We start from the raw sequence: 11,273 nt of genomic DNA, 5'->3' as shown, positions 1-11,273 counted from the left end.
TATACAATGGAATATTACTCAGCCATAAAAATGAATGAAATAATGCCATTTGCAGCAACATGAATTGACCTAGAGATTATCATACTAAGTGAAATAATTCAGAGAAAGACAAATATCATATGATATCACTTATCTGTGGAATCTAAAAAAATGATACAAATGAACTTAATTACAAAAGAGAAACAGACTCACAGACTTAAAAAACAAACATGGTTACTAAAGGGAAAAGGTATGGGGAAGGATAAATTAGGAATTTGGGTTCACATATACACACTACTATATATAAAATAGATAATCAACAAGACCCTACACTATAGCAAAGGGAACTCGACTCAATATTCTGTAATAACATATATGGCAAAAGAATCTGAAAAAGAATGGATATATATATATGTATAACTGAATCATTTTGCTGTACACCTGAAACTAATTCAATATTGTAAATCAACTATACTTCAATATAAAATAAAATTTAAATTAAAAAAAGAGATTAAAAAAAGAAGTATCTTCCAATACAAGGATCAGATCAAAGAACATGAATGGAATATTCCTACTGGGACGATTAGTAGGGTAACACATCCTTGGTAGGTGCAGAGCCTGTTCACTTATTCTCTGACTTTCCTTGTTCCCTTTCTCCACTACATCCAATTAAGCAGATAAAAACTTTGAGAAAGTTGCCTCTTCCTTCACCAATGCCAAGAAGGACAAACTCAAAGAGCCATTTGTCTGTCTTCCTCTGATGTTGCTTCTTTATGTTTGAGCTATTGGGAGGAGAGAGAGGCAATAAATTCTCTTAATAAAAGCAAAAACTAAAAATAAAAAATAAGCCTATATGGTCAGTCACAAACCTTGCTATACTTATATAAATAACAAGACCAAGTTTATTGAATCTAGACTTATTTTGCAAACAAATTTGTCTTAATTTGGCTATCTTTGATAGAAATGAGGGTGATTTTAGAGAGAAAAATTATCTTTCAATAGAAACCAAAATACGTATTGTGGATATTAGATTCTAGTGCTATTCATTTTCCTTGATGTTTTGTTAATTACCTGAAAACTGGACTGTATCCTGAATTTTTCTAGTTTCCTCCACTACCTGACTACATCTCTCCAAACTAGTGTTTCCAAATTTTCTCCCACCCCTTTGACTTGGAATCATTGAAACTAAAACGGCCTTTTTTTCTGAAGTCCTGCATACTGAAGGTAGATATCTTAATATAAACTTCAGAGAAATCACAGCAGCTCATGTTTAGACAATCTTCTTCGTTCTTGTTGCTATATGGACCACTCAGAAAGTTTACCTGAACATCTGATGACATCATCATGGACATTCAAACTACAAAAGATGCTTTAACCCTGACATTTAGAGATCTTCTCAACTGTCTACCCTCAGAACTCAAAAACTGATATGAAATTTGCCTCAATTATTAACCATTGTTTTCTTGTCTCCATAGCAATGCCTCTTATTAAATACCTGATTGCTTGTACAGTAAGCTTAACTTCTACTTGGAAATACTGCTTTGGAAGAGAAAATTAAGGTAAAATGATCATATGGATGGACTCTAATCCAATATGACTTGTATCTTTATAAGGGGGGAATATTAGAACACAGACATGCACAGACTAAGGGGCAACCAAGTGAGGACACAGCGAGAAGGTAGCCATCAAAGGAGAGAGACCTCAAAGAAACTAAACTTGATAACTTGATCTTGGACTTCTAGCCTCTAGAACTTGGAGAAAATATATTTTTGTTGTTTAAGCCACCTAGTAGCCAGTGTGGTATTTTGTTATGGCAGCCCTAGCAAACAAATACAATCACTATTAGGGAAAAAAAAATCATGTGCTTTGTTTTTCCAGTAGAATGATTTTAACACTGATTACTTCTTACCTTGAGATTATAAAAGACGGTGATAAACATTACTGTAGAGTATATATGAGCTGTGTCCTATGAAACAAAGCTAGTTAACAAACACCTCTCAGCTGTAGATGATGCCATGTGTTCATCTGGTCAGCAAGAGGACATGAGTGGAAAGGAGAACCTTTATCATGCTGCCGGTTTGCTAAGTGGTTTCATATTCACTAAGAAAGACTTGTCAATGGATACTGAAGAATAGATGTGAGGTCTCTGTGAGGTCTTTGTGCCAAGTCTCTGTGTGGTCTTTGTGCCAAGTCTCTGTGTGTTGTCTCTGGGTGAGATCTCTGTGTGAAGCCTCTGTATGAGGTCCCTTTGGAAGGTATCTCTGGGAAATCTGTTAAATCTGTGCTAGGTTTCTGTCTGAGGGTCTGTGAGGCAACATGAGGTCTCTCCCTGTGTGGGGTCTCAGTATGTGATCTCTGAGAAAGGTGTTTGTGTGAGAAGTCTCTCTTTAGAGGTGTGTCTGTGAAGTCTTTGTGTATTGTCTCTGGGTCTCTCCATTTCTTTTTTCTTTTGGTCTCTCTATTTCTTGTCTTACTGTACCTTATGGAAGACGGAGCAGCAAGAGAAGTACAAAGGGACTTGCTTCTTTCTGTTTTCTTGTTGTTCCATCAGCATCACCTGTCTGTGGCACTTCTCCCAGCAGGAGTCAGGGGGGTCCAAGTCCAACTTCCCCATATTCCCAGAACTCACTTCTGGGTGTCCCTGAGAGGACCCAGCAGCAGCCAGGCTCAGGTCACAGCCCTGTCAACTCTTTCCTCTGGGTACTGACCCCTCCCACAAGTCCTGGCTCCACTCTCACTGCTCTGCCCATTCTGGAGGCTGCCTTGGGAATTGGGGCCCAGAGGTAGGGCCTGGCTCCAGGGAGAAACCAGGGGTGTGAGCAGTCCTGTGCTCACTCTGCCCCCTCCACCCCAGGTCCCAGCATTTCCACATGTTGAGGGGCCTGACTGGTATGGGGGATGGGGTCCATTTCTGTTGTCATCTGGATCAGGGGCATCAGCTGGAACAGAAATCTCCACAATGGGAAAGACACCACCTGGAGCTGTGTCCACCATGCGCCCTGCACATGGCAGAAAGTGCCAAATCACTCTAGAGAAATTCTTCCTCATCTCCCTGCTTTTCCATATGGATGGGGGTCAGGAGACAAGAAAAGCTGTGCTAGAAGCAGATCAGTGGAACACTCCTGGATTGCACCCTGCCCCATCCATTTTGCACAGGTCACCTCCACACCACCACAAATCCTGTCTGATTGTTTCTTCACCTGCCAGGGTCTGGGGTGATCAAGGACTGTGAGACAGGCAAGGCTTACTACACAATCACAAGCCAGTCCCCACCTCTCCCCTGGAGCAGTCCTTGGGCCATGTGTTTATGTGAAGGTCACTAGACTAGGAGTCATATCCCACGTTCCCTAGTCCTGGCTTTTACACCTATTGCTAAGTTATCCTTTCTAAAAGTCAAGAGGTGATGATGTGTAAGCTTATTAAATATAGTATTAAGAGATTAACCTTCCCTGATTTGCTTTACTTCTATAAGTTTGACCTTCTGTTTTGACCTAAATGTGGTTTCTCTAGGTCTGTGATCTTAGAGTTGGAATAGGGTAGAGACCCTGGGGTGGGGCTATGATGAGCTACTGGACCCTTAACTTTTCCTCCCCTTTAGGCCTTTAGATGGTGGTTGTATGTCAGGGGGCTGCTCTTTCACTGCACATTTATGGGAATATGGTACCACTTTGCCTCCTTCCTTGGATCCAATGTTTTTTCTACACCTACATCCCACCCTAAATTCACAGTGTTTGACCAACAGATAGTTACTACACACAGTCACACCCCTATTCCATTCATCCAAAACTCCTTCTCTGGGGTTAACATAGAGTGGAAGGTAGGTGACCCATGAACATAGCCATTCAATTATATGGGACTGGGCTCAACACAGCCCTCAGCAGCCTCCCTGATACTCCCCCCACCTACACACACAGAGCTGGAAATGCCATCCTTGCTGCTGCTCTAAAGTGTAGGAAAAACAGAGGTGGGGGAGGGTGATGCTGTACATTTTTTTATGGCTAAGCTAAAAGGGGTTCATAGGGCATATCTCAATCCCAGCCTTCATCAGAGAGAGAAGGAAGGAGCTCTTAAGAGCAGATGTTGTATATTGCCTACCAAGAGATCCAGGGGCAAGATTTCTCCTGCTTCTGAACTCAGAGCCCATATTCTATTCCCCCCAAACTTCCATCCACTTGGCTCTGACACTTCCTGGAGCCTGAATTGGAATGTCCGGCCCTATTGTGTAAACCTATCCACTACAGTTGCATAAAGTTCAAAGTAGCAGAGAAGAAGGAGAAAGACTGGTTGAACCAGATCCTTGGGTGTGGGCTTCATAGGTTTTTCCCATCTCATTGTTAGAGTAGCTTTGGTTTGTGTAATGACAGTATTATAAGGTGCAATGAAGGGACACGAGACAAGGAGCAAGCTTGTGATGCTACTGTCAACCTCCCTCCATGCCCCTCCCTTCTAGAAGACAAAATGCACAGCACAGACAGCAGCCATTGCACTATGCTCTTATGAGAAAGAAAGAAAAAAAAATATATGTATCGGGGAACATTAAATATGTTGGATGTGCTAATGAGAAAATCATTTTCTCTACATGGACTGAATTTTTACTTGGAGACATGTTTTCCTACTAAAGGGAAGACTAAAGAAAGATTTTACTGTTGACCAGGCAAGACACCTCCCCAAAGATGACAATGCCTTGGACAGTGTTGATGGCGGGCTGGGGTACCTGGAATCCTTGGCCCATACTGACAGGTACTAACTGGAAACAAACTCTTCTTGGAGGGCGAGGATGGGAGGCACATTAGGCCCAGCTGCTCATCGTTGAATCTTACACTTTTCAAACTATGTTGGTGTCTGACTTCCCTTTCCCTGATAGAACAGCTCTGGCCCTTGGAGGTGGCTTGATGACTGCAGGCTATATAACCCATCATTCTCCCTTGCTCTGGGTAGGAGGTAAGCCTATGGTAGCAGAAACACCCACATACTGGGGCTTGGAATTCCTGTTTGTGTTCATTTAACTTTGTGGCATGAAGTCCATGGTGAATTGCTATTTTTTCTTCTAGGATCTGTCCAACAGCTGTCATGAGTGCCTGACCCTCAGCAGTCTCACTCTTCAAGATTTATCTGCTTTTGACTGATCTGTGACTCTGGGCAGTGGCTGATATGGGCTTGAATTTTTGCAGAGCATCTCGACCATTGAGTTTTTATTGGGGAAAATCCACTTTAAAAATAGCCTCGTCCTTTTTCTGAAGAGGCTTTCTGGAGGGCTATGTTTCTTCTCTGGCATGAACTGGAGACATTTGCTCCCAACAGAGTCTGTTATTCCCCTGACCTGGGCAGGGCGGCTCATACTTCCAGCTTGAGAGGTCCCTAATTCTTTAAACCCTTCTTCATGCTCTCCTGGTTTATGCTTCCTACAGGCCTCTCTTTTGTAAGTAGGGGCAATCATCTTGCTCTGGCTCTTCCATGAGTCCTGAAGTTTTGGGCTCCTGCTGCCCTAGGTTGCTCCTTTGGGCTTCCATAAGGCCACTTGGCTCCTGGGAAGCTAACCTGTCTCTGGTGGGGACTCTCTGGGGATGGCACTGAGGCACCTGAGAAGCCAAGTTGTCTGCAGCAAGGAACATGTGTTTGGGAAAGTCCTGAAGCTGGTTGTCTGATTGTACCTTTACTTTGGACTTAAACTCACTAGCAACCTCCATGTTAAGGCATGGCTCACCTGGATGTTGGAAAACAGACATTCTAGGTAGTAGGAAATTTTAACTGGTCCCTGGTACCTCTAAACTCCTCATATGTACATATGTGGTTTGGAATTTTGTCAACACTTTGGTTTCCAAGATAACACTAGACTGTGGTTGAAGAGCAGGGGACTCCTTGGCCTCCACAGCCTCCCTGGCCTCTTCACCTCTCAAAGATTGGGATCCTAAGTTCACCTCCATCACTGTTACCCTATGGCAGGGGTCTCGTGAGGCCTGGCCACCATTCTCCTCTCTTGGCTCATTCCTGACCATTTCTGAACTTGGACCTGGCTGTCCCTCTTGACCCATTTCACAGTCTCACTCTTCCAGGTTCTGTCCACAAGGCTGAGTGTGAGGGATGGAGAAGGTGGCCTGCCCTCCTGTCCAGTCAGAGAAGCCTTTGAGGGCCCATGGTAGTCACCAGATGGAATCCCTCCCAGGGCACTCTGGATTTCCTTACACACAAGTGAGGGGACAAGGAGAGGCCTCATCAGGGTAGGAACTGACTCTCCTGTTATCACCTCCTCTCCTGAATTAGCCTGAGGAGGTTTTCCCAGGAACTCAGCAAACTTGACTATTGAGTGGGACCCAGATACACAGGTGGCTGAAGGGGAAAAGGCAAACTGCAGAATGGTGGAGGGTTGAAACTTTTTCAACTTAGATTTAGGGGCTTGAGGACCTTGAGGGGTAGGGTCCACCTGTGCTTCACCAAAAACCTTATAATATGTGCTTCCAGCACCTCTCGAGTGTCTGGATCAAGGAAGGAAACCGTACAGGAGGTGTTCATACAGGGTTCCCAACCCTTCAAGATTTCTGGTTTCCATGTGAATATCGGACTTGGGAGAAGCATGCTCGAGGACAAGGCAGGATTGACGCACATTCACAGGAATCAAACCCTCATTGATCTGCCCCAACTTTTTGCCCAAATGGCCTTTCAAAATGTTTTCTAGATTCTTGTCTAAGCTCCTTAGTAAATCAATTCCTGAGTCACTCCTCAAGAGCCTCAAGTCACTTTTTGACTCCTCAGACTTCACCCCCTTAAACTTCACTAGGGAGCTTTCTGAGCTTCTGGAGAGATCTTTTGGGATCTTCCCCAGAATATGTCCCAGGCCCTTGCCCAGTTCCTGACTTAGCCGGAACCCCACCTTCTGTGCATCCTTGTTGCTTTCACCTGTAAACAAAGAGGGCTGTGAGGGTCCATGCTTGTCCTTTGCCTGGCATGTCCTTGGTAATTCTCCCTGAAGCTGCCTTATCTCTAAAGGCTCTTGGATCCTTTGTGGCAGCTCCCACCGGTGTTGGATGAGCCACTTTTGGAAGTGTTCTTTCAGTTGCTTCTGGAGCTCAGGACTGATTGGAAAATTCTCAGGAAGGATGGAGGCAACCCAGCTGTCCTCAGGAATGTTGGAAGTGAAGACACTAAAGAGTTCCTGAGATCTTTTGACTACAGAAGATAAAGCCCACCCATTTTCTAGTTGCTTCTGCAACAAGGACCATTCTGAATGTTGAATCCCAGTTGGGGTAAGAAATTGTACCTTATTCTGGGCTGTAGGGCAAGGTACTCCACAGGCCCTAATCTGGGGTAGAGAAGAAGGTGGCAGGATTGGGAGAGAGGATTTGAGATGTGCCTGGGTTTGGACCTGAGCCAGAAGTGGAGGCTGGAATTGAGGTATTGTTGGAATAAAGGGTCGAGATTGGAACTCTAGATGGGACAGGGGCTGGAACTGGAAAAGCAGTGGAGATATTTTAGCTTGCATTTGAACTGGGCAGGCATTCGAAATTCCATTGAATAAGAAAGAAGGAGACTGTGGTGCTGAAAAGCTCTCGGAGATCCAGGCAGTAGCCACCAAGGATTCACTGTGCAGAGAAGGGAGACCCCAGAAAAACTGGTTATATTTCTGCTGTAGATGGTCCCCCAAGACCTTGGGATATGAGAACTGCTGAAGACAAGGCAGCTGCTCTGGTTTGTCTTTTATGCTCCAGAAAATTTGGGGGTTGTAGTGTTCTGCTCAGTACCTAGTGATTTCAGCATATTCCCCAAAGAATTCAGGTGGCAGTTTGGGCTCATTTGTTTTAAATGTGATCCATTGTTTTCTTTTTCCTTCAGAATCTTGATCTCAACTCTGTTTGTGACTTGTATCTCCAGGAGGTTCTGGTCATCAGAGTTGAGCAAAAGAGGGGTACTCACCTCTACCTGTCTGTCTGTGGGGCCTACACAGAATGAGGCCTCTGGTGGGTTGTGGGAAAGGTGCTTTTTTTGGGACTTGCTCTGTGATAAGGTTGATAGGCACAAGGATTTGGTAGCTGCCTGCCACCAGGACAGGGCTGAAATTGGACAGCTTGAGTGGCCAAGGCCTGAGATGGCTAGGATGATGGAAGATGACCAAGGAGTATGTGGAGACATCCTCTGTGGGACAGTGCCCAGTGGTAGTACCATTGAAGAGTCACACTAAGTAAGAGTCAGAATTGAGTCTGGTGGTGGTAGGGCAGAGGAGGCTGTCAGAGGGCAGGCCTATGAATCAGGCAGACATGATGTGGGAGAGGAAAGAGCAAGTGGCAGGGGTGAAAGGCTATCCAGTGGAAGAAAAGGCTCTGGTGACTGAGAGGCACTCAGGGATGTATGTGAATGAACAGAAACTGAGGAGGTCGTTGGGCCTGGAGAAATGGAAGAGGCCAGATGTAGACGGCACTTGGTAAGAGGAACCAATAGGGATGTGGCAGGAGCAGTATCTTCCACAGGCTCCCTGCATGGCTGGTGGGCTCCAGCAGGCACTGCTTTGCACATCTCACCAGGAGGGTCTTGACATGAGAGCTGATGAAAGTTGTCCTTGCCAGGAAGCCTTCCCAGGCAGCTGTAGGAGAGCAGATGGGGCCAGGAGGGCTGGACAGGACAGGCAGGGGTGGGCACCTGCAGCCCAAGAACCCTCCTCTGCCCCCACACTGACTTCATAATGCTCCTGCTCTCCCTCACCCTAGGGCTTTAGCCATGCCCTCCCATGGCTCCCCCTCCCATGACTGGGGTCACATTATAGTCTCTGGGAGGAAGGATGACCCAGGAGAGAAGGGGAAAGATTCTTTACCTTTGCAGAAGTGAAACCAGGTTGTGAGTCCCCTCCAGTTCTTCCAGGCAATCTCTGCAAGCTGGAAATCAGGATACTGGGTCATGGCGGTGAAGGCAGAGGCTTAAGAGTCTTTCAGGAGGCTGAGTGCAATGGCCCTTTAAGGGAAATCTTTGGAGGATTAGACTCTGGAGCCCAAGTATCAGTGTCCAAGGCCACATGTCCCTGACCGTGATGGTAAGGATCACTTGAAAAGGGTTTGTCCTTTGCAAAGTGCTTCCATGTTAATTAACCCCTGTAGCCCTTACAACTGCCCTGTAGGGGAGAAAGGTCAGTGGTCATCACACAGAGGAATCTGAGCAAAGTTAAACAACTTGTCCACAGTTGGACTTGGAGGTCCCACTTCCCAACCCAGACACCAATGGTCCACCACAGTCCACACACCCCATTTCTAGGTCCTTATGGCTTCATTCTAAGCACAAATTTCTGGGAAGTATCTGGGCTCTGATCCCCTTCCAAGGAGCCTCCCCAAGGCTCTGTTTCCTGAAGAATAAGCTCTGCCACTGGCATCCTCAGAGACCATGAAGCTGGGCCCTCAGGATTAGGAGAGATGGAAGCTAACCCTCGGGGGCATGCAGGGCTGAATGGCAAAGGCTTAGCTTTCAAAGATCTACTTTTCTTCCTACTCCTGCTCCTCCACTTCAGCTCTACTTGATGCTGAGAGATAAGAAAAAATGAGGGGCTAACACCCAACTCTCACTGTCCTCTATCTAGGCAAGCTGTGTTCATGAACAACATGACTTTCTACATTTAACTAAAACTCTGTGCGGTTTTTTCACCTTTTACTTATTTTTAAAGTGGATAACAATATTTTCAGTTTTTCTTCTTTGAAGAGTGCAAAGGATTTTTTAAGTTTTAATCACCATAGATTTCTTCTGTCACTGTTCCTCTGATCAAGAAACACACACATTCTCAGACTTAAATGCTCACGTGAGCTTTGTCAGATAGGATTCTGCTTCCCAAGGCCAGACCTCCAATCCAGCCTCTTCTCTCAGGCTCTTAGGGGCTCAGCATTGCCTTTAGATCAGCCCCAAAACAGAGGAAGGTCTCACTTGAGACACCCGCTGTGGGAAGGTGGCTGCTGAACCAGGGCTCAGGGATCAGCCTTTCTGCAGAGACTGAACTCTTAGTAATCCAGTCCTTGACCATTAGTCACTGCATTTGGGACTTGCCCTGGAACCCTCTACCATACCTGAACTCCTGGTCTAAGATCCTGGGCTAGAAATCCTCATGCCCACTCTAACCCCTCTCTGGCCTGCCTTTTCCCTAGAAGGATGATGTTCTATACTTTTCTGAGAGTTCCCATCTCAGGAGAATCTCTAGGTGGTTTAGAAAAGTGGAAATAAGAATAATAAAAAAAGAGATAATCTCTGCTGGGATTAAGCCAAAGGTTTCTTACCTTCCTGATGTTTCCATATTTCCTAGGTGGTGCTAAGAATGGATTACTCTGGAAGCAGGGGAGTAACATTAGGTAAAGCCCCAGTCCACACAGGAACAGCAAGGATGATATCAATCACCCAGGCAGTCCGGCTGGATCTCAGCCAGATAGCAACAATGTTTTTCAAAAAAAAGAGATTCTCTATCTTCTGAATTGCATTGCTGCCCTCAGGCAACAGAGCACTGGGAGTTCACTTAATGGCAGAAATCCAGGCCTGCATCACAGAGCTGTGGCCTTGTCACAAAGGGCTCCTGAGTGTGGGGGAGGGAGCAATAAGAGAAATAGGCTGAATCACTGCCCCTCCTTCCCATCCAACCCCACAGACACCTGCACCCTCCTGGGGCTTCCAGATCCCTCCTTCCAACTACTCTCATTCTGTCAGAGAGACCTTAGCCAATTTTCTATTCATTCCATCTGGAACCTGGTTGCTTCATCCATTAGAGATCTTTACTTGAGGCCCACCAATTTTATAACTCTTGAAAATCTTAAGTTGACCCTGGAAGATTGGCTATTTCACAGAAATTTTTACACTCAGGATTTCCTTTGTCCTCAGCTCCAACTTTCCCACATCATTTTTATGTCTTGTATAAACCCAGGGATAGAACTTGAATTTCTTTTACACTTATTTAGTTTTGTGAATTTTGAATAGTGTATGTTTTGCCTCATTTTCTATCAGAGGGAACTACACACAAAAATTAACATAATTTATTTTTCAAAATTCATAAGTATGAAAGAATTATAAATAGTTATGTAATAGGGAAGAACAAATCTGACTCCACATTAGATCTTTTTTACTTTAATCTTTATGCTTTGTTGCCCGAGCTAACTCTGTCCATCCCTGTGACCCAGGCTGGCTCTGCACTTTTTGTAAAACAATGTTGCCTATAGCCTGAAATATACAGGATAGCCTATTTCTAAGGCTCTGACTTTTAAGAGCCCATTCATGGAGATTAAAATTTGCAGAACAGAGAATAATAATTGTTTTGTTGGAGGTTTACAGGAACATGTGACCTGACC

At 45.0% G+C, this 11,273-nt stretch overlaps 1 protein-coding gene and 1 pseudogene across 1 annotated transcript; both read right to left on the bottom strand.

Moving 5' to 3' along the window:
* Positions 1-4,615: 4,615 nt before the first annotated feature.
* LOC105748346 (spermatogenesis-associated protein 31A6-like) lies at positions 4,616-5,892 on the bottom strand (annotated as a pseudogene).
* A 16-nt stretch (positions 5,893-5,908) lies between these two features.
* Positions 5,909-8,484, bottom strand: LOC125964792 (spermatogenesis-associated protein 31A3-like). Its single transcript, XM_049711372.1, is given in 4 exon segments — positions 5,909-6,363; positions 6,366-6,508; positions 6,510-7,686; positions 7,689-8,484. Coding segments are annotated over 4 exon segments (2,571 nt in total).
* Positions 8,485-11,273: the final 2,789 nt, after the last annotated feature.

This window comes from Orcinus orca, chromosome 6 (genome assembly GCF_937001465.1).
Source record: "Orcinus orca chromosome 6, mOrcOrc1.1, whole genome shotgun sequence".
Taxonomy (NCBI): domain Eukaryota; kingdom Metazoa; phylum Chordata; class Mammalia; order Artiodactyla; family Delphinidae; genus Orcinus; species Orcinus orca.
Note: the sequence above shows the minus strand (reverse complement) of the source record. Positions and strands in the feature narration are given on the sequence as shown.